This window comes from Urtica dioica, chromosome 3 (genome assembly GCF_054948205.1).
Source record: "Urtica dioica subsp. dioica isolate 48M chromosome 3, U.dioica_male_clone48M_v1_H2, whole genome shotgun sequence".
NCBI classification, from domain to species: Eukaryota; Viridiplantae; Streptophyta; class Magnoliopsida; order Rosales; family Urticaceae; genus Urtica; species Urtica dioica.
In genome coordinates this window covers 48,108,527-48,130,465 of record NC_142758.1, presented here as the reverse complement: position 1 = coordinate 48,130,465, position 21,939 = coordinate 48,108,527, and the positions used below count along the sequence as shown (strand labels likewise).

The 21,939-nt window shown below is 34.4% G+C and overlaps 4 protein-coding genes across 5 annotated transcripts; 2 read left to right on the top strand and 2 right to left on the bottom strand.

Moving 5' to 3' along the window:
• Nucleotides 1–381: 381 nt before the first annotated feature.
• Nucleotides 382–3,097, top strand: LOC149403330 (uncharacterized). The gene is made up of 6 exons (XM_089609112.1): nt 382–521; nt 607–707; nt 800–961; nt 1,543–1,665; nt 1,771–1,914; nt 2,484–3,097. Exons 2-6 carry the CDS (start codon nt 612–614, stop codon nt 2,901–2,903), a joined length of 945 nt encoding a protein of 314 aa, XP_089465238.1. The 5' UTR covers nt 382–521; nt 607–611; the 3' UTR covers nt 2,904–3,097.
• A 28-nt stretch (nt 3,098–3,125) lies between these two features.
• Nucleotides 3,126–5,967, bottom strand: PANK1 (pantothenate kinase 1). Of its 2 annotated transcripts, XM_089609110.1 has the most exons (10): nt 5,677–5,967; nt 5,355–5,555; nt 5,016–5,062; nt 4,798–4,914; nt 4,581–4,700; nt 4,413–4,507; nt 4,238–4,331; nt 4,017–4,148; nt 3,832–3,944; nt 3,126–3,641 (listed from the first exon to the last, which is right to left on the bottom strand). In XM_089609110.1, the coding sequence occupies exons 1-10, from the start codon at nt 5,753–5,755 to the stop codon at nt 3,413–3,415; spliced, it is 1,227 nt and encodes a 408-aa protein (XP_089465236.1). In that variant the 5' UTR covers nt 5,756–5,967; the 3' UTR covers nt 3,126–3,412. The 2 variants fall into 2 exon arrangements, with proteins under 2 accessions (XP_089465236.1, XP_089465237.1); XM_089609111.1 differs by lacking the exon at nt 5,677–5,967 and having other exon boundaries at nt 5,016–5,072; nt 5,355–5,458.
• Nucleotides 5,968–9,071: 3,104 nt separating this feature from the next.
• LOC149403328 (type 2 DNA topoisomerase 6 subunit B-like) lies at nt 9,072–11,943 on the top strand. Its single transcript, XM_089608675.1, has 11 exons — nt 9,072–9,228; nt 9,328–9,411; nt 9,509–9,535; nt 9,687–9,795; nt 9,902–9,977; nt 10,175–10,195; nt 10,381–10,568; nt 10,652–10,796; nt 10,896–11,092; nt 11,201–11,324; nt 11,435–11,943. Exons 1-11 carry the CDS (start codon nt 9,102–9,104, stop codon nt 11,726–11,728), a joined length of 1,392 nt encoding a protein of 463 aa, XP_089464801.1. The 5' UTR covers nt 9,072–9,101; the 3' UTR covers nt 11,729–11,943.
• An 820-nt stretch (nt 11,944–12,763) lies between these two features.
• On the bottom strand, nt 12,764–15,780 carry GOLS4 (galactinol synthase 4). The gene is made up of 4 exons (XM_089609151.1): nt 15,223–15,780; nt 14,376–14,696; nt 13,681–13,815; nt 12,764–13,232 (listed from the first exon to the last, which is right to left on the bottom strand). The coding sequence occupies exons 1-4, from the start codon at nt 15,544–15,546 to the stop codon at nt 13,029–13,031; spliced, it is 984 nt and encodes a 327-aa protein (XP_089465277.1). The 5' UTR covers nt 15,547–15,780; the 3' UTR covers nt 12,764–13,028.
• Nucleotides 15,781–21,939: the final 6,159 nt, after the last annotated feature.

Genomic DNA, 21,939 nt, shown 5'->3' with positions numbered 1-21,939 from the left:
TTTTGGGCTTAAATAGTCTCATTGTCGATTTTATATATAATAATCTTTTTCTTTTTTTATCCTAAATTTTTTTCTTCACTAATTTTGAGTTGTTCTCACTTTTTCTTTCAAATTTTACAATCTGCACTCCAAACATAAAAAGCATAATCTCGAATAGAAGCTCGAAAACGCATAATCGACAATACAATGAGACTAATTTTTGGGCTTTAAACCCATAAATCTCAAGCCTACACCAACATTCTCATTCCAATAGTCGTTTGTCGTTGATGGGTTTCTTAGATCCTCCTCTATCGCCGTTGGATCAAGCCGTTCTCAAATCCAACGGTCAGTATGTAATCTTTTATCGACCTTGCATAATAGGCCACGTGTCTCACGTGACAGTTTGGAAGCGCTCAAACAAACATTTCTTGCTCCTTTAGCGAGTCTCGCATAAGCTTCTTCCCCCAAAAAAAAAAAAAAAAAAACGTAGTGGAAATCTGGAATGAATATTCCTCCTTCTTTTTTCATAATAAATCATCTTCGTGAGTTTAAATCTATTTCATATTTCTTAATTGTTTAGCCAAAGAGTGTATTAAAGTTTAGAATTTTTTTTTGTCTTTTTGGCAGTGTAAATGGCTAAGATTCAAGATGGAGAGGGAAAGCGTGGGTTCAATAAATTTAATTCGGTGGTTCCAAACTTTTTGGCTCAACTTCAAATTTGTATGAAGGTGAGTAAATTTTTATAAGATAAGCCTTGTGACTGAGAGAGAGTTTTTTTTTTTTTTTTTTTTTTCCTAATTCGTGATAATTTATGTCTCAGTCTCGGCTTAAGGTGTTTGCAAAATTTGATGGGAGAAATTCAATGAACTCTGACCTAAGAAGGTCAAAAGGGGAATTAAAGTTTTCGGATGATGATCTTAAGAAGCAACTTCAAGCTTGGAGAGAGAACCCTTCATGGGTTGATGAACCTCCTGAAGTTAAGGTAAAAGTAATAAGCTTTTAAGATATATTATTGGCTCTTTTTTTTTTTTTTTGGGGGGGTTCAGATTATATATGTCAAGTGTGACTTTTTGTAAGAAACATAGCTTCCTTATGAAATGAAATTTCCCTTCATTATGACTGTTTGGTGGTAATGATAGTATTAAGTATAATCTGTAATGTAGTTGAGTAAAAATAGTTTTAATTTCTCTTGATCATTACTTGATGAATTTGTAAGAAACATTGCTTCTTGTGATATCAGATTGCCCTTAAGATATTATGGCCAAGAATGCGTTTTTGTGATATATCGTAAAGTTAGACTGTACCGGAGTGGTTTTAAAAATCTACATATTTTAAATTTAAGGCTTTTAAGCTTAATAGTTTGTGAATATGTTAATTATTGGCATGTTTATGTTTAAGCTTTAGGAGAATTGATCTTCGCAAGCTATGTTTAAAAGAAATAATTTTTATTTGAATCAAAACCGATCTTAAACCTGTCAAGTATTTCTTTAAACCGTTGAAAACTAATCATGTATGATTTAGAGTCGTAAAAAATGATTTCCGATTTCTGATTCGTCTTCTCAGGTCAGTGTACCGAAAGGGTCGCTTTGTAATCTCGGCGTCGATGTTAGTGTCGGTCTACCTCCGGACGCCGTGTACAATATAGTGATCGATCCCGACAACAAGAAGGTTTTCAAGAACATCAAGGTCAGTTTAAGAAAAGAGTTTTTTTTTTTTTTTTCGTTTATGAACCGTTCTTGTGTGTTAACGAATTGAATTCAATCGATCGATCGTTCGTTCGATCTTCTCTAGGAAGTGATGTCGAGAAGAGTTTTGGTTGACGAGGGTCACAGACAAGTGGTCGATCTCGAGCAAGCGGCTATATGGAAATTTCTGTGGTGGTCGGGGACGATCGCGGTCCATGTCGTGGTTGACCAAAATAGAGAAGATTACTCGGTAAGAACACAAAGATTCTACTGAATTACTGTCGTTTGTTTGCAAAAAAAAAACCCGGAAAAAGAAATAATCCGTAAACCAGACCAGATCACCGATTTATTAAATTGCCGATTTGGACACTTGTACTATTAGCTTAAACCGGTCTCAAGCAGTCCAGTCTGGTTCCAAATATTAAACCCACGATTTAGACCAATCAAGTTTTTAATTTTTTTTACTTTTAGGCATATAAACTCAATATTTTGAGTTGAACGTAATAAGTTTAAGCTAAACATGTTAATTGATATCGTTACGACTTGGAATAATTGAATATTTCGTAACCATTTTTTATAGTTAGATTTGTGAAGTTAAAAGTGTTAAAAAAAGGGTCTAAAAAGCGGACCAAATCAGAATAACACGGTTTTGCTTATTTTCTTGTTTGTTTTGGTCCGGTCTCAATATTTTAAAACCGTTCAAAATTCTCTGGACCGGACCGTGCACACGGGATCTCAAAATCGAAAATGTCTCGATATTTTCAATCTCCCAAAGCCGGACCAGATCATCCGAATCCCTTTTTATTTTATTTTTTACAGATGAAATTCAACCAAGTGGAGACGGGTTTTATGAAGAAATTCGAAGGGTGTTGGAGAGTTGAGCCTTTGTTCGTGGACGAGAAGATTTGCTTTCCCTTCAAGCCAAAGACTTGGTCGGAGTATTGCTCGTGCACGGCTGGGAAAGGAAGGCTCGGGTCCAGAGTGAGACTAGACCAGCTCATTCAACCGGCCATTGTTCCTCCGCCGCCGATCTCATGGTATCTCAGAGGCATCACATCGAGAACCACCGAGATGCTCATCAACGATCTGCGATCCGAGGCTGCCAGGATTCGGGGTGACTCGGAACTCGAAAACTCCGATGCATCGATCGAATCGTCTCGAGATATTCTTGACGAAATCGATGGTATAACTGACATCAAGAGACGATGGGCTTTGCGAAGAAGACTAGCGAAGAAATAGCCAATTGTTTTGTCATTAGTTTTTCTTCTTCCGAGTTTTTTTTTTTTGTACATTAATAAAATTGTATGTATTAGAACATTTTCCCTATTTTTTTAGCGTTCTCTTTTTGTTTCATTGAGTTCTGATAAAATGTTGTGCTATATGTTTGATGAGGAAAGTTTACAGTAATAAAAATTGTCTCGTCCCCTGTAGAATATTATTCGAATCATGTAGAATCATGTGAGATCAGAAACCAGAAATCAAGTTTAACAGTCTAATATTTGAATCAACAAAGCTCACAACGTTGGTGTAAATTACAACTACAAGCAAGCAATAAAACATCAATTATTTCTTTTTATTTTATTTTTCCCTCCTTTTATTTGTTTTTCCCTTTAACTCTATAACTATGCTACACTTCATAAATTAACCAGAGACTGCCTGGATTCTTTTGGACTTCACAGGCAACAGAGAATTGCCTCTCCTAAAAGAATCTGTGTGTGTATAATAATAATGATAATTATAATGGGTAACTAAGAAACATAAACACTACATTCTATACTCTCGTTGTCGTTCCGTTCCCCGTTCAATGGGCTGTGAATCTTGTAGCCCTTGTGGGAAGAGGCGGTCATCGTGGACCGTTGGATCAACTGACGTACGATCGAGTCGTCCGAGCCTTGCTTTTCGTAGCTCGCGAACGCACCTAATGCCCCGAGAAACCCTTCGTGTCTCAGGAACAAAGCTTTAGCCTCGCCTTTCGACCTAAATAAGACCAATAAAACGTTTTTTTTTTTTAGCTAAATAGCCAATTGAAATTTGAAACAAATGGATTTGCAAAATAGCTCTATAATTAAAGAATGTTTTGCAAATCAATTAGTTTCAATGGCTATTTTTTTTTTTTTTTTTTTTTTCAGAAAAGGACAGTTATGCAATATCATTCCATGAGAGTTACCAGTAATTAACGGCGACGGATATCGTGTCCATGGTGTAAGCATGGCCGCGGATGAAAAATCCTCCGAAAAATATTCTCTTTAGCCCGAATCGGAGTGCGTTCAAATACGCAATCTGAAAAGAACGTATATATTATTAAGAGGCTGTTTCGATTTCTCTGCGAAATGCCGATCGAGGATAGCTGACCTGTCCTATATTGTTTGAGATCATTCTCAAGAGGGACCGAGCAATGTCTTCGGGGTTGTAATCGTCAACCTTCTTATTTTCGGAAATCGCCTTTCCAAAGCTAGAAGCAATAGTTGTTGACGAAAGACCGATCTGCGACAGCAATTTAAAAAGATAATGTAAGATAAACAATAAATAAATAAATAACTAGAAATATAAACAATTTTGTATAACATTAATACCTTGGCGTAGTCCATTCCGCCATAGATGTCCCCGACAAGCATGTCAATAACTCTGTTGTTTCCTTTTCGGCTTAGCTCGAGCAACTCGTCGAAACTGAGATCGTTAATGACCAAAATTAAAGACTATTCTCAAAAATAAAAACAAATAAAAATAAAAAATAAAAAAATATCTTGCCTTTTGCACTTGGTCAAAAGCCTTCCTAAACCCCAAAAGGTACCACCACCAACATTGGTCCCACTAACCCGCTCGAATTTTCCGACCCCGTCAACCTATAAATAAGCTCTAGATTAATCCAAGACCGAAAAAAAAATACCTTAAATCTCCAAATATTTATAAACATACCTTGATCATACTCACGCCAGAGCCAACATTGACAAGTAGATACGGGTACAAATCATCGTGGTCGATCTTCACGAAGTCCTTGCGATCGTCTACGTATGTGAACGCTTCTTCATGAACACCCTGCCCGGGAGCCAAAACACAACCATTGTTATCGAACATCTTCGAAAATCAAGGAAAGAAGAGCAATGGCTTTTAGAGTGATGAAAAAAGATCACACCTTTAGCAGAAAATTAGCCCCGGCCACAAGAGAGTCCATTTCGTCTTCTTTGTCGAGTGAAACCCCAAACTTCTCTTTGAAGAGATCCGCGTATTTGTACGCCCCACCGCCCGTGGCCTTTTCTCATATAAATAAACAATCCAAGTTTAATCAAATTTACCCCTTTATAATTTTCTTTTATATGACAATATGTATACACACACACACACGATTTATACCTTGACAATACACATTTCACTGCTCGGCGATCCCCGATTCCTGAAGCCTGCAATTATCTAAAACCAGATAAGCACATGACTAAAAAAAAGTTATTTCTACCAATAACTTACAATGAACAATATTTAGTTGAACTGAGTTAGGCCAAACTCATTTCCATTTCCAAACAAACTAAAACATCAAGGCTCGAAATGAATCTCATTCGAGGCGTGATTTCACGAATAAATAAATAAAAATACATGAAACCAAGCTATATCATATTTACTGTTAAAAACAAAGTGTTCTTAGCTTGTAGAGCACTCAATAATTACAGTCAAATAAAAAATAAAAATCTGACGTACCATCGAGGTGAAGGAGATTGCGATGTATATACTCCAAGCAATCATCGATTTTGCTTGTTTCGAATTTGGCGAAACGAAGCTTTCCCTCAAGAACATGACCGCCATTAGAGACCAACAGTGTGTCCTTTGAATTCTTTTCCTCGTTATCATCGACTCTGAATTCCTCTTTTCTCGCGAAATAAACCAGCTTTATCAAAGACCCTGACCCCAAAAAAAATAAAAAATAAAATCAGTCCAAACCTTTTCCACTAAGCAGAAGAAATATTGCAGTTGATTGAATTTGAAACCAATTAACGAAAATAAAAACGGGAATTGAACATACCTCCGATATCCAGAGCCAAATGAGAAACGTGTTCTTTTGTATTCGGATTTCCATGGATTTCGAGGTTTCGCTGATCCATTCTCTCTCTCTCTTTGTATTCTTTTGTAAGATTATTAGTGAGAATATATATTAGTTATAACTTATAAATACAACCTAAATCGCTCACCGGGCTAACTCCGACCAATAGATAGACTTTCTTCTTAATTTGTCAAACAAAATTAATAAGGAAAAAAAAATCCACAAGAGAGAGGAAACGTAAAGGTTGATCTGGACGCTAACGCGCGTGTGTGTGACTGTTCATTTTTTCTGTGTTATAAAACGAATATTTATCTGTACTTTCTCTGCTATATTGTCTTTTTGGCGAAATTAAGGTTTTATTTTGTTGTTAATAATTTGGTCGAGTTATTTCTTGAAACGGCAATTCGTGGTTAATAATAATAATTTCCTATATAATTGTTGTTTATCTCTTAACAAATTTACAAACCATGAAAGCCATCATGTAATGTTTAAAAAAGAAAACGTGGGTGTGTGAATTACACGACATTCTAATTTCTAAGATTTCAATATTTTTATGTTTGTATGTATATTATACATCTTAAGAAATTAATCTGGGTGCTTGTAATAACGTATCAACTCTATCCATAAAAAAATAAAAATAAAACGTTTTTTTAACAATTTTTTTTTTCATCGAAAGCTATCTGTTTGATTCGTCATTGTATGAATTTTTGTATCCTGTCATATTTTATTATGATAATAAAAATAACTACAACATTTAGTTGCTTATTGTTGACCGGACCATGACATTGGATGGACTTTCCACTAATTTTTTCTTTTAATTGACTTTCCTCTACTGCAACGATTCTTATTTTGGTTTCATTCCACGGTTTTTAATGGATTAATTGATTTTCATTCTTTATAATTTATATACACATACATACACCACCGAATTTTTTAATGGACGGTGGTGAGATCCAAATTCCAAATTCCAAATTCCTATCTATAATAATACATGCCTTTTGGATATTAATCCAAATGTGAGTGGAATAAAATAAACATGATTTATTAACTTATATTAAGAGATATGCATTACCTTTTTTCTTTCTTTTAGTAAGAGAGATATGTATTAGCTATTTTGCTATATGGATTACCACAATATGTATTAGCCTTTTTTTTCCCTTCTTTTATTATGAAATGTATATAAGCTATTGTGTATGTTTAAAGATATTATATATACTATATAACTTAAATAGTAAGAAAGTAGATTTTATTATTATTTTAAGCCTCATGAGGTGAGTATAATGTGTAGCTATATATTCATCGTTATAAATTGTTGTTTTCATTCCAAGTAAATATAGGGTGGGTCATTAGGGTTAGGAGAGGAGTTATCAATAATAGGTAACTTGTGTCCGAAGCTACTCTGAATCGTTTCAGAATGTTATTCACTCTGAATAATGTATGATTTGTGATAATAAAATAATGACTATTTACTCATATTTTGCAGTCTAAGAAGTATCAGTTGATGGGGTTACTGTTGACAGTTGAAGCAGCGAAGATTCCGGGATTTCGACAAGAGTTACATCGTTTATTCGACCAATCCCGAGTTCTCGAATGGTTTTTGGGCGCTCACATCGTTCAATATGTTTGTGTATTCTCTGAACGGGCTTTTCGAGTATCACTAGACTTGATTGCACGGGCGAGCCAAATTTTGTTTCTCTTCGGTTTCCTTATTTTAAAATTATGGGTGGAAGATATTCTAGATTTTCTATTGTTTTCGAGTAAGTTGAGTTAACCAAAACTAAAATGTCAATTTAAATCGGGTCAATTAGGAAAATAGTCAATTTAAACATTTGATATTGCTAAATAGCCAATGTTTTATAAATCTTAGATAAATAACCATTTTCAAACGTAAATCTTAGATAAATAGCCACTTTTATATATCAAACGTTGACTATTTATCTAAGATTCATGTCTCAAAGTGGTTATTTACTTAAGATTTATCTAACGTTGGTTATCTAGCAATGTCAAACGTTTAAGTTAGCTATTTTTTAATTTTTTTATTTAAATTTAGCATCAGGTTAATTTTAAACGGCCACAGAATATGTTAATAATAAGTGTCTTTTATTTAAGAACAAGTTGACCCAAATAGACAATTTGACCAGTCTAATTTTTGTCAATCGTGCTTCTCAGCCAAAAAAAAAAAAAAAAAAAAAATCCCAATCATATGAGACTATCACCAATAGATTATAGTTTGAATTAATTGCTTCGACACAAAAATCAACTAATAAATTAAGAGATTACTTCATAGTTTAAAAAATAAAAATAAAAATAAAAAAAAAACCTGACACTGCCTATTCGAAACTTCACATATTTTGGAGAATTAAAATGAATACATTTGATGGTTGTAGAAATACAAGAGTAAGCTTCATGAGATATATACGCTATGCATTGTCGTCATTTAAAAAAAAAAAAATTCTCTCAATAACACTATAATTATTGACCGAAGAATTGACAGGTCAATTGTTTGCAATTAATTTATTAGGTAGGTGGTCTTAAAAATTACATAGTGAATTGTGTGTCATGAATCATGGTCGACGAGTCAGAACTCAGAAGACTAGCATTTTGAAAGTTGAACCAACTCATTTATAAAATATTTAGCTCCTTTTGTAAGTTACATTGATGAATATTAGAAGTATGGAATACGACCGAACTAAACGTGTTACTTTTTTAATGAAGTCAACAGCATAAGCCAGAACCTCATTATGATCAATCGTGTCAACTAATTTTCGTATTTATGTATATTTCATTTGAGTGCCATATTAAATAAAATATGGATAGGCGGCTAGAGGACTTTTGAGACCTTTAAGTTGACTCCAATATGAACATTCAGGAAGACAGTTTCATTATTTTATCCATGGAATTTCCCCCAATATATAAGTAAAATCAATACTTTTAATGATAAGCTTTTATTTCATGTCCCAAGTAAACGGGGAAAAAAAAAGAAAAAAAAAGGCACCAATGGCATGTAAACGACGAACGAAAAAAGATAATGGCATGTAAACGACAAATAAAAAAACGACAATGAAATGTAAGCGACAACCGTAAAAAACGACAGTGACATATAAACGACAAACAAAAAACGACAATGGAAAGTAAACGACAATAAACAATGACGAAATGAAAAAAACGACAATGGAATATAAACGACAAACCGAAAAGAGACGACATTGACAATAGAAGCTTTAAAAATGTAAAAACGACAGTGTTTATCAAACAGAAGTCAGAACGACCTGAATCTAGAAAGCGCGGGAAGTAGTATCCTCTGCAAAGGGATAAATTTCAATCCGCTTCAATCTTCTTCACAACTCATAATCTGAATCCAAATTATAAACACACACACACAAATTATTAATATTCAAATTATTTTAATGGATTTAGTATCGCAGATAATTTCATCTTCATGGCGGAGATGTAGAGTCTCCGACGATATCTGCCGATTATCTGTGGTTCTCCGACTCTCCTCCGCTTCCGATCCACCGATCCTCCAAATTTCAAGTATACCTCTCTCTCTTTCTTTCTCTCTCTCTCTCTCTCTCTCTCGTGCTCGTTTGGGTAATCGATGAATTATTTATATACACGATGACCTAATCACAGTATCAGACACGGGGATCGGAAGCTCATCGGAGGAGTTTCGAGACTTGCAGGTTTCAGCGGAAAATCTCAGAGCTCGAGACTGGGGTGAGTAATCATGATTGATTGGTTTTGAGCTTTCGATTCTTCCTTTTTCTTGCGATCTTTGCTGATTTTGTGATGTTTTTATTTTTTTATTTTGTAGATGGATTGCTTTGCGTCACTACAACAAGTTAGTTTAGTTTTCCCCAAAAAAACGTGGTTTAGAACCTTGATCAAGTAACTGGATGGATTTTTTTCATATGATTGAATCAGAGCTGTTTGGTGTTAGTAATGTGTTATGAATATAATTCATGAGCAATTTAAAATTTTCGGATCCTCAGGTGTGCTTGATGATGAGATATTTAGTTACTCGGTGAATTTGAAAGAATGTAGTTCTACTAGAAAGTTGACTAGGCTGGCTTCGAAGTCCAAGAATGGAGCGAAATTCAGGCATGTAAAATCGGTTCAGGCTTTTGTGGCGAATTTCGTAAATGATTTTGGAGTTGTTTATTAACATGATTTACTGCTCACATTTTGGACCTTTTTTTTTGGGCAGTGGGACTGAGGTATGCCTCTCCGTTGCAGAATCTTCAGATGTCTTATTTGGAGAGATTAAGCGCTTCTTTCAAAAGGTCTAGTATCTTTATGTTTCGGATTATCGTCATGTTGTTTGAAATGATGTTGTGGTACAATGATATATGGGTCATGAATGGAATTTTTTTTTGGTTTTTTTTTTCTTTGGTTGAGAATTATTTTTCCTTTTTGTGAAAAAAAAGTATGGGATTTCCCTGTTTACTAATTATGTATGTCTTTTACCATTGTCTTGCAGATATTGATTCTAAAAATCCCTGTAAGTCCAACTTTAACTATCCTCAATACTATGTATTGCTGTTAAAGTATATTTCGGAAACGAGAGAAATCAGACAAACCCATTTCTCCAAATTTATATTGATATCTAGGTGTACGAACATCATTGCGTAATTCCATAAACAACAGACTAAGCCCTTGTCTCATTGGTCTTTCTTTCAATATCAGAACGTTGTTATTGAGTTAGTCGCTGAACGTGAAGGATCGAGAGAGGAGTTCCTCTTTTTGGCAAATGAATGCAATCCCTTGCCTTTCTCAGCCTCACATCTCGAGCGTTTAAAGTCAGGCCTCGAAGACTATGTTCTCAAGCACGGAAATTCCATTAGCAAACAATGCCAATCATGTTTCCCAAGTCTGTAAGTTCATAAAATAATATTAGGGGACTCTTATATGTTCGATGTTCATTTTTTAAGGTTGAATATGATAAACTTCTTGTTAGGGAATATCTCAAGGTTGGAAGTGGAACGGCATTTTCTAGTGCAAATCGTAGGAGTACGGGACTAGCTATGGAAGTGGTGATTATAGTAAGCAAGACATCAGAGCAAAACAATTCTTGCTTCGAAGCATTCAGCGCCAAAACCGAGGTACTCTGCAATAGAATTTAGTAGACCGAACTTATGAAATCATGGGTTACAAGTCCTCAATCAGTGTGGTGATCTTTTTTGTTTCCTTTCTCATTTCAGGTTTTGCATTTCAGAGATTTCCTACCATCTTCAATCACAGAGTCATCTCTCAAGGCACTGAAAAGTGTGGACTGGAAAAGCTACGGGTTGACCTTGGCGAGCGTCGAGACTCGAGGCGATAAAGTATTAATCGAGTGGGAAAATTTCCCAGCTTATACCCATATAGATATTGTTCTCCATCTATACAACAACGATCAATATCCTAAACTATAAAATGCTAAATTTCTTTCTAGGAAAATATACTTTTATTTATTGAAGTTCATACACGTGAATATATGTGTACCTTGACTTTACGCCAAGTCCACGAGACCATCAACAAGGCGAAAGACCCATCTTGACCACAATCTCACAAAAAAAACAGTCAAACTTGCACTTGATGATCTGAGAGACAAACATTCTGGTGTTCTCTTAAGTGCCCATTGTCTCAAGGTTTCACTTTCAACACTTTATTACTCTATGAAGACTTGATCAGACAAGTTGGTTTCTTTCGTGTATTACGTATTTGTGGTCTAAAAATTCGTGTTCCGTTTGTGTTTCAGATTCGCAGTTACGCGCCGGACCTTGCAAAAACGATTTCGGGCCTAATACTATCTTCCGAGGACTCGCATTTCCAACAGGAATGCTTATCTCTTCTTGGTTTGCAGTCTCGTGATGCCGGGGGTGAAATCGTCGAAGCCAACATCACGGAAAAGATCAATTCTGTGATTGAAATGAATGACAAGAAGCCACAGAGAAGCAAGGACGTCGCTCCGTTTCTATTCGAAAGCAAATGCTTTCAAGAACAAGCGGGCTTTTTTGAAGGCGAAGATGCTTATAGTCCCATGGATTTGTGAGTGATCATTATGTCCCAGAAGATTACTGAGAGTTCTAGTTCTAAAATGTCTTAGTATATGTTAAGATGGGCTTGTATGTAGTTATTATTTTTTTTTCCTTTTGATTAATAGCACAGTATAGAGAAACGAATAGGAGCAGAGAGAGAGAGAGAGAGAGAACATTATTTGTTCCGCCTTGTAAACAAATAAGATGGAATATTGCCCAAAAAGTATCAAGAGAGTTTTTATATTTATCTTTTTTTAGTAGAAAGAAAGAACAAAAAATTAGTCAAATGAGCCACCGAAAGTTTAAGAATTGTTAGATAGTCAACTTTTTGTAATTTTTTTGTAAATAATCACCTCAACTTATTTACGGCACTAAAAAAGACACAAATACCTAAAAACATTTCCGCCTATTTTGAGTTTTTTTGTATTATTGAGTGCCTCAAATAAGTTGATGAGGCTATTTATAAAAAAATAACAAAAAAATTATCTATTATACAAAATGCGATAAGTTAAATGACTACGTAGCTAAAATAGCTAGAAGATCCGAGAAAGAATGAATAGAGAGAATCATCATGTATAACTCAATTAGAGGGAAGGATTTTCGGTTAAAAGACAGCAGTTTTTTTATGACAAAAAAAAATGGAAATTCATTTTTTTGGAAGTTTTACACATAAAATATGAAATTTTCCTTGGAATGGGAATCCGAGATAGAGAAACAATCCCAATGAAGCCATAAAGGTCGACACCATGAAGATTTGACAGAATTGTCCACACCCTGCGACTGTAACGTACATGGTATGGTAGTTTTTAACCATTCATATATATATAAATATAATAATAATAATAATAATAATGATTTCATATAAAATGTATTGTCTCAATATGCATGGTCGTAATTCGTCTTCGCTTCAGCACTCAACTAATGATGATTGATGGCATTGAAACAATAATGTCTTTTTAGATATTAACGTCAATAAGTGGAAATTTTTTTTTTTTTTTTCATGGAGTAAGATAATTAGATTCAGCTTCAACGTCATATACATTTCATTTATATTTTTATAATTTCCTAATATTGATGCTGAAGTTTCAAACACAAAAGTACACGCCAAGAAACCGGGAAAAAAAAGGACACTAGTGAACCTACATGAAATTATGTCTCAACAACTAAGAAAACAAAGGCCAAACAAGAAAAGAAGAGTGTACATTGAGCCACTTATAGGAGGGAAATATTCTTTTGTAAGAGAGATTTAAAGTATACTAGGCTTTGCAATTATTTAGATTAGTTTTATATCATGTATATTACACTCTTCACCGCTCATGCAGCGGAAGGAGCGGAAATGTATGACATCGAAGACATGATCATCGGATGTGACATCATTGAGATATCGGAAGCCATGATTTCGGCCTTGAAATCGAGCGAATCATCTTCGTAAATCTCCCACCATTTTGCGACCAAGACCTTGATGTCCTCTCTGTCCATGTTTACTTCTTTGCCCGAGTATATCCACGGCTTGGATCCCTAGAGAACAATAAATAACAAGAAAAAAAAATTAGTAATTAAAAATGACGATTTTTTTATTAATGGAAATTTGATGCTTAATTAGTTTTGTTTCTTTAAAATCGAAATTGCCTATTGCATTCAAGTCTTCTTAAAAAATATATTATAAAACATGGCTATATGAAATTCCACGCCTATAAACCTAAGCAACTTAAAAGTATATTTAGAAAATTTAGTAACTTGTTTTAAATTGGTTAGCTTCTAGTTATATATATTAGAAATTAACCAACATGCTACAAAATAGTTTGAGAATACTTTGCATTAAAAAAAAAGTTATAAGCCAAGATAATTAGTATGATCATTCATGGATTATTAGGTTAAACAGCTATTAAAAAAAAAAATAAAAATAATAACATATGGAATTGAGGTGTATGGTGTATAAATTATGGAATTGTAATAAGGTACTCACAGCAGCACAATAGTGGACCACCTTGACTTTGTGTAGTTCCACGTTCTCTGGGTGTCTCCATAACATTGCCAGAACCAAGTTGTATGATAAAGGGATGGGTTTGTACACCTTTTGGAAGAACATGTTCAAGAAATCCTATATGATCACAAAATCACAAACGTTAGATATTTTGGAATAAAATCCTTAAATTTGTAGAGCCAACTCAAATTAACAACAACAACAACAAGAAAATATGAACAAATGATGTTATGGTACTTCTCTCATTGGCATATTTTACTACACTGCATATATATTGCTTTCCTTTGTTAGATTGGGTATATTATTGAATAAGATTATTTTTAAAAAATATGACTAATTGGAAGACTATTTCCCATTACCCATTAAGAATGTTTTAAACCATACTTATATGGTTTTGATTGTCATTAAAAACATTTTTTTAGTTAAATTTAGTTTTCTATGACAGTTTTTTTTTTTATCATACTTTTGGAATGAATAACTCCTATTAAATAATAGGAAAAACATTATCAAATTATCATAGTTTTGGAATAATCTTTTATTAAATTGACGCAAATTTAATCCCACCATAAAACCTAAAATTTTGAAAATTATATTTGGGTTTTGCTTCATAAAAGTTCATAACCTATCCAATAAGTATAAGCCTAAAAGTAAATATATGGATTGTATGAGTTTATTACTTGCTCAGCAAAGGGCGTTGGAGGGGTAATCTGGAGTGTCTGAAGAAGCTTGTGGTAAGTGGACCGGCTCGGCTCGAAGACGAACATTCCGGCGTTGAAATACAGCGGCGGAGGCGGGCCAATCCCAGCTGGCCACGTCACCTTATCGGGGCATTGCTGGCAGTACCCGAGTTTGTACTGCGGTGAGTGACTCCAAGTTTTCTCACAGAAACAGTCCATCACGGCATAGAAATATCCATCTGGACTTTCAAATAGATGGTCTATGTTCTCAAACACTTGTATATCCGCGTCCAAATATATCATCTTGCTGTACTCCTCAAACTGAATTTATATATTCAATCACATACAGGGACGAAGCCAGGAATGTAGATTAGGGGGGCTAATTTGTAACAAAAAATCCAGGGGGGTTAATTTGTAAATTTTGAGGGTAAAAAAATGTAAAAATAAAATAAAAATGCAAAAAAAAAAACTGAGGAGGGGCTATAGCTCCCTCTCACTCTCATGTGGCTTCGTGCCTGATCACATATAACACTTTAATTAAAGAAACAAACATATATATGTGATCACTAAAATGAAAAATATGATATGATCTTTTTAAGGACCCTTTAGCTATCTAACATCAATGTTTCACTTAGAGATTTAACTAAATCCGAGTCGCTAGTTAATCAACTATAAAATGTGAAATCTCGACTATTTTACAATAAAAAATTGTACAAAACAACCATTTTCATTATTTTTTTAAGAATAAATTTAACATATCTTAAAACAAATATTATTTTTTTTTTCCTTCAAGATTACTAATCTACATGCATGCGAAACTATTGCGAGTTGAGATCATAAAACTTACGTCCCAAATACGAAGCTTAGAGTAGTTGATGACATAGTAAGCCATGGCGAACTCGATTTGGTTGGGAGGCGGATAAATAGGGTCGATCTCTCGGACGATGCAGCCTTGGGACCTCAAGAGCTCTCGGTGATCTTTGGGAACGTCTGGCAAAATCGCGACCACGAGAGAGTAAGCGCTTCTCACTTTCCTTAGTCCTTTGGCCAGCCCTACCACCCCTTTCACATACTCCCCGTCCCCCGCCAAGAACGTCACAAAAGCCCGTCTCTTTGACGAATACCCGGCCTTGTTTCCCGTGTCGTTATTGGACTCTATTTCCGGAGCCATGTCTATATAAATGTGTGTGTGTGTGTGTGTGTTTGTGTGTGTGTGTATTGATTGAATATTGAGTGAGTGATGGTGTAATAATATTTTGGAAGGAAGGAATTTTGTGTTTGAGGAGTGTGAGGGAAAGGAATGAGAGAATAATAAGCCTTTAACTCTACTTGACCCTTATGTCCGTATGATAATTTATGGGATCTCTTTGGAGTCTTAAATAGGCCTTAAATGAGTATTAAATGAACCCCAAATGTGACCAAAATGCAAATATAAGATATTTTTACCCTAGATATCTTTTTTTTTCCCCTCCCTCTCCCTTTGTTTTTTAGTCTAAGGAAATGTAAAGAAGTACCACTATATTATCAACTGAAGAAAATAAAGAAGGAAAATTGAATGAACAGTGTTCAATCTACCATTCGTCTAGGAAAGCCTTATCATCTAGATAGAAGGTGGAGATCAACCGCTGATCGCAATTGCTCAATGGTCACTAGGAAATTGATGCCATATTGTTAATTAAATTGAATCACTTCTAACGAATATCAATGCTCGTATGCTTGCATATAAAACAAACTGAGGTCCAACAAGAAAAGTGGGGCCTTTAACTTATAAGTAGTATTTATATTGGGTGTTGGATGCTGAAATTCAAAGAAAGACGGTTTATAAAATAGGAATTATTAAGACTATGAGTGTTCTCAATAATTTTTTCGGATTTTTATAAAATTCTTAAAACGATAAGTATTTAGGGATAAACATATCATTAATAGTGATAAATTTGTAAAAAAAAAATATCTGTGATTTAGTGACATGTTTGTCACCTAACACTTTTAAATATGTCTTTTTTAGATTTTTTTTTTTGTAGTAATCCGGGATTTTTTTGTTTTAAAACACTCTTAATAGTGTCCAAATCCCTTTATAAAAAGCTCAAACACGTAACGCTAAACAAGTAGAAAGAGCACAAGCAGGAAAAGAAGTAACGCTTAAAATAATAGTTGCCTTGAGCGGAAGAGTACGGTCTCTGTCCCACCCTACATTTGCTTTTACAGGCCACAATCCGACACATAGGCTAATGAGAAACTAAACTACGACGAGCAAAGATACAACTCAAGGGCAAAATATGTTGAAGGAGAATATGAAGTTGCCCATACAAGAAATAGTTGATTAGATACTAACAAGATTGTTTCAAACAAGTTCCATAAACAAGATATAGTTGATAACTCAAACAAGTTTCTCAGTAGGAGAGCAGGGTTCAAAGGAAATGAGGCAGTGACCTCTGCCGTGATGAGTCCCTACTGTGACAATCTAATTTTTCGGACCGTCTTACTTATTTACTTTTTACACTTTAGAAAAATTTGGAGTAATTTTTTTTATTCTGCGTTACATCATAGATCATGACAAGTTTAAACCTATGTATTTTTTTAAAAAAACTTGAGAATATCTCAAATTCAAAAGTTGAAAAATATGGAAATACCATTTTAAAATATAATAAAAGTATTCAACCAAATTTTAGAAAATACGAAGTAGAAATTTGAAACAGTAAACACTACGGCGAGATATCAAGATGTAAATGAAAATACTGAATTCGACGAACATGATAAAGCTTTTGAACTTTGTAACTTTTGATTAAAAAGAAAAACATTGGTTTAAGGATTATAAAATATTACTTACGGGAAGTTTAATTTGTGAGTGGAAACCACAACCTAATCATTTATTGTCGCCGCCGCTGGTCCACCCTGCTCATTTATTTGTAGATTGTTTACCTGTAACACAGGTGCATATTTTTCGTGGGAATGAGCTTACGCTCAGCGAGAGTAATATAAAGCTCACAAAAAGAATGAGTAATGCAATGCATGAACCGGTTATTATTGTTTTCAAACTAAAATGGTGGCTTGGTCTTTGTTTTCTTAATTATATCATTTTTAAGTTCGGACTGTACCTAGGGTAGTCGTACTTATTTTAGTGTACACTTTGGAAACGAGTTACGAGGGTGCGACCTCCCATAGTTTCGTTCCATCTTTTAAACTTATAACTTTTGAGAAAAAAATTCTTATTTGGTCCTCAGCCCGAGAAATTTCTCCGTTAGGGCATGGACCTGGGAAACTCCTCATCAATACCTCACTAGGCGGTACGACTCTATTGTATATCTTTATCTTTTCACTTCGAGACTTACATTGCATATAGATACGACATGTGACATAAATCCTTTCATACATATGCTCAAAGGATGACATAATTAAACATAACGTTAACAGTACATAACTTGCAAATCATAATTCACTCAAAAATACAAACCATAAAAATACAATCATGCTTTCAAATAACGAAACACATAATTAACCATACAAAGCTAGATAAACTATGTCATGTATAACATATGCAACAAATTTATTTTTAAATTAATCTGTGTTGTAGTGAGATTATGCTCACCTGTAAATCGGAGATTACGATCCTAGACGATCCTAGATCGTAGTCGAAAATCGGACGATTTAAACAAATCGGAACCTAATTGAAGGAAACAATAACTAAGATCCTGCTAATGATAATACCATATACATTATTTAGGTTCTTGAAATTTTCTTAAATTCGGCTAAAGGCGGAAATTTCAAAAGTACCCTTAAGCTCAGGAAAAAATAAAACTTCAAAAACAAAATCTGGAAAAATTCCCAGCAAAAGGTAAATAATATTTTCAACATTTTCTCCTGAAGCGACGCGGTTGAAATTGGTTTATAAAATAAAATAAAATAAAATACTAGAGCTTTAAAACACAATAAAGACCCTCTTTTAAAAAAAGATTGATTTATAACAAGGTTGAGCACTATTCGAAAATCCGAAAACTTAAATCACAGATAGATAACGTATAATAAAATCTCATATTAGAAGAAATTTGTTGCAACCTTTAGCTTCTTTTAATATTCTAGTCAAAGTTTCATTTTATTAAGAAAATAGTCCACCAGACCCACAGTAAATTAATTAACCAAATAATATATTTAATTTATTCTTTAAGCTAATTTAATTTACTATTTACTTGATTAATTTAACGCGGGCATGTTAGACTTTTTTTAATAAAATAAAACTTTGACTATTTTTTTAAAAGAGGGCATGCTATTGAATTACTGTCTTAATTGCCCAAATTAAAAGGAATTTTAAAGCTATTTAAACAAAAACGTTTTTCGAAATTAGGCAGACGAGAAAATTAGTATGCGCACTGTTTTGAGATAACTCATAAAATAATATCCGTTTATTGAAAAATTAACAAATTTTGGTAATAGGTCAAAAACATGTGAATTAGCTTGAAATAAAAATTTTAGATATGAAAACAAGGGCCGATTTTGTACTGTTCAAAACTAACTTAAACCAGAAACCCTTCTTTTGATCCAAAAGCTTATAAAAATTAAAATCATAAACAATAAAATTAAATTCATGCAACCCGCTTCGCTATTCAATCGCTCGGTTGTGTCCCTTTACCCAAGTAAGTTAGTTTTTGTTTTTATTTTACCTGTAATTTATTTTTCTTTCCTCTCTTTCACTAGATGGAGGATGAAGTAATGAAATATGTGGTTGTTGAAACTCGAGAGTGCAACAACGATCGTGAGGTCATGGTCGCATTCAAAAAAACGACTCCTCCCATTCTTACTAGGGAATGGACAAAACTTATTGATGCACTTGAGTGGTGTAACAACATGGACATGCGATTTAGAATGTGGCGAGTTCGAGAATCCCTACAAGTATTCATAGCGCATCTACAGGTCTAAAGGCGAGCACTTGTTTACTGGTTAAAAAAGATAGAGGACCACCCTGAAACTGGCTGGGAGTTTATGAAGAAAAGAGTCATACTCAATTTCACCGCTCATGGATGACAAGGCGAGATTTTATCGTCGAGCTTTGGAAACATGGAAAATGAGAACGGGAGAGACCGCCAAGGAGTACTACTACGGTCTCTCCAGTCCTCATTTCCCATGTTTCCAAAGTTCGACGATAAATTTTTTGCTTGTCATCCATAAGCTAAGAAATTGCGTATGACCACTTTCTTCATGAACTCCCAGTCGGCTTCAAGATGGTCCTCTATCTTCTTTAACCAGTAAAAAAATGCTCGCCTTTGGACATGTAGCTGCGCTATGGATACTTGTAGAGGTTCCCGAACTTGCCACACTCGAACTCGCATCTCCATGTTGTTACACCACTCAAGTGCATCAATAGTTTCTTTCCAATCACCGATAAGAACGGAAGGAGTCGTTTTTGTGAATGTGGTCATGACCTCACGATTGTTGTTGCACTCTCAAGTTTCAACGATCACGTATTTCACTAATTCATCCTCCATATAACGAGAGAGAGAGAGAGAGAGAGAGAGAAATAAACGAAAAGGTAAAAAATAATAACAATAATTAAAGTAGGGGGACACAATCGTGCTATCAAATAGCTAAGGGGGTCGTAAGTTCGAATGACGATCTCGGCATTGTATCCGTCGTTTCCTATTGTATAGCCGCCGTCTCTTATCTGATATGTGAAACCGAACCTATTGTACAAGAACATCAAAAACATAAATCAATTTACAAGGACCAAACGAATCATACAATTCCTACGCAAACTAGACCCTTAATCGAATGAGACAGCACAATACTAAGTCAAATAAAAACGATGAATAGTTGACATACTATACAAGTTGCAGAAACTTATTAAAACTACCCCCACCGAGTTCTAGAAAATCAAAACATAATGTATTTATGGTCAAAGATAATAATAGGATATGTTTACCCGAGAATCGGATTTCGGCATGTTCAAGACTTGAAGCAACAATTTGATGAACAAGCGAGAGAGACGAGAATATGCTTTTCAATCGCTCTTATATACCCATGTGGAGGAGGGAAACAAAAAGATATGATCCTTATATATAGGATTCGTTTGGTTTTGCTTTCAGGACGTGTTTTAGGGTTGTTTTTTTTTGGTAATTTATTAATTATTTTATTTTTTGGTAAAAAAAATTAAAAAAAAAGTTAAAATTATTTTTTAATCTTTTAACTAAGAAACTAAAAAAATCATATATTTTAAAGCTCTTAAAAAACATGGTTTATCATTTGATAAAATATATTCTTTTTCCTCTCTCGTTTATTCTCATATTTTAATTTTCAATTCTAATTATCTTTATATTTTATTTTATCAAATAATTGTTTTGATTTCACCAAAAATCGTAACTTAGTTTTTACAATTAATAGACAACTACTTTAATATATTTTTCAGATAGGTAAAATAATATCTTATAATATTTAGTAATTACATTAAATATAAATAATTATCAACTACAAATACAGCACATTTTATTTTTGTCGTTTTCAATATTCACATCAATTTTACCAAACACTAAACTAAGAGCTACAAGGTACAATTGTTTTAAAAACAGCTTAACATGGCAATGCTTGCGAAACAAGGATGATGTCTCATCCATAATCAAAACTTGTTGGTGAGCCACATCTTACAAGAAAAATGTTTTAGGGGCTCTACTTTTACGGTTGGCCAAAAATCCAACAATATTGTGCATCTTATGGACGACATTGGAATCCCTCGCCCCCACAATTTCCACCCCGTTCTAACCAAAGGGATCTCGATACCATCGAGGAAAAGCCCTTCTACTTTTTGACATTTCAACAAGGACGGGAATTTTTCGATGAAAACGGCCTATGATGAAGAGTTCATAGGTAACCAAGCACGACACAAAGTTTATCGTGAATGGTGGGAGTCTGTGAAACCTCCAAGTCCCCAACAAATTGAAAATCTTTGCTCGACACTTGTTCCAATAGACTATTCCCTCTCTCGGGGAATTAGACGAGACACAACACCATGTGCTTCTTTTTTGTTCGGGAGATAATGAAACTAGGAGTCACGCCACTATCTACTCCCCGAAAATTTATGTGTCTGAGATTAAAATGTCTCTCTCTACTAACACTGTCTGTTACGGTTTCTTCTACACTCAATAGCGCCGCAAAGATGCTCATCGACTTCCAAGCCCTTCGTATTTCTGCAGCATCTCCGAGTCGGAGACCAATCGAGGCTGCTGGATCATAGTTCCGATACTCGTGGCTTGGGTGAGATTTTCAGAAATGCAGATAGACATGTCATCAATCTCTTTAGGTATACGAAGAAAGGGTGCTATTAAGTGGCATTTGACGAGGCCATGCCGATTGAGAAGCACATCTTGAAGACAATCGAAAGGCGACACTCGAAGCTCATGATCGAGTAGGACGAGAAGCAGATTGTAACATCGACGACATCAAATCCCTAAGGCAACACTTTGTTCTAAGTGTCCTTGTATTTACGCCATTGTGGCTAAAACATCTTCCTTAAGCGTGATTTTTTTTTTCCCTGGTCTAATACCGTTCCCATTTGGGTGGGAACTTTTGCTGGTGTAGGCAT

What these genes read in the sequence shown, in the direction of transcription:
- LOC149403328 (XM_089608675.1), top strand. Translation starts at nt 9,102, where the DNA reads ATGGATTTAGTATCGCAGATAATTTCATCTTCATGGCGGAGATGTAGA. An exon ending in CATCTATACAACAACGATCA is followed by an intron (nt 11,093 to 11,200) that starts ATATCCTAAACT and finishes CGCCAAGTCCAC; the next exon opens with GAGACCATCAACAAGGCGAA. An exon ending in TAAGTGCCCATTGTCTCAAG is followed by an intron (nt 11,325 to 11,434) that starts GTTTCACTTTCA and finishes TTTGTGTTTCAG; the next exon opens with ATTCGCAGTTACGCGCCGGA.
- LOC149403330 (XM_089609112.1), top strand. Translation starts at nt 612, where the DNA reads ATGGCTAAGATTCAAGATGGAGAGGGAAAGCGTGGGTTCAATAAATTT. An exon ending in AACTTCAAATTTGTATGAAG is followed by an intron (nt 708 to 799) that starts GTGAGTAAATTT and finishes TTTATGTCTCAG; the next exon opens with TCTCGGCTTAAGGTGTTTGC. An exon ending in ATGAACCTCCTGAAGTTAAG is followed by an intron (nt 962 to 1,542) that starts GTAAAAGTAATA and finishes TCGTCTTCTCAG; the next exon opens with GTCAGTGTACCGAAAGGGTC.
- PANK1 (XM_089609110.1), bottom strand. Translation starts at nt 5,755, where the DNA reads ATGGATCAGCGAAACCTCGAAATCCATGGAAATCCGAATACAAAAGAA. An exon ending in CTGGCGTGAGTATGATCAAG is followed by an intron (nt 4,508 to 4,580) that starts GTATGTTTATAA and finishes GCTTATTTATAG; the next exon opens with GTTGACGGGGTCGGAAAATT. An exon ending in GCGGAATGGACTACGCCAAG is followed by an intron (nt 4,149 to 4,237) that starts GTATTAATGTTA and finishes TTGCTGTCGCAG; the next exon opens with ATCGGTCTTTCGTCAACAAC.
- GOLS4 (XM_089609151.1), bottom strand. Translation starts at nt 15,546, where the DNA reads ATGGCTCCGGAAATAGAGTCCAATAACGACACGGGAAACAAGGCCGGG. An exon ending in CTAAGCTTCGTATTTGGGAC is followed by an intron (nt 14,697 to 15,222) that starts GTAAGTTTTATG and finishes ATATAAATTCAG; the next exon opens with TTTGAGGAGTACAGCAAGAT. An exon ending in TGGTCCACTATTGTGCTGCT is followed by an intron (nt 13,233 to 13,680) that starts GTGAGTACCTTA and finishes ATTGTTCTCTAG; the next exon opens with GGATCCAAGCCGTGGATATA.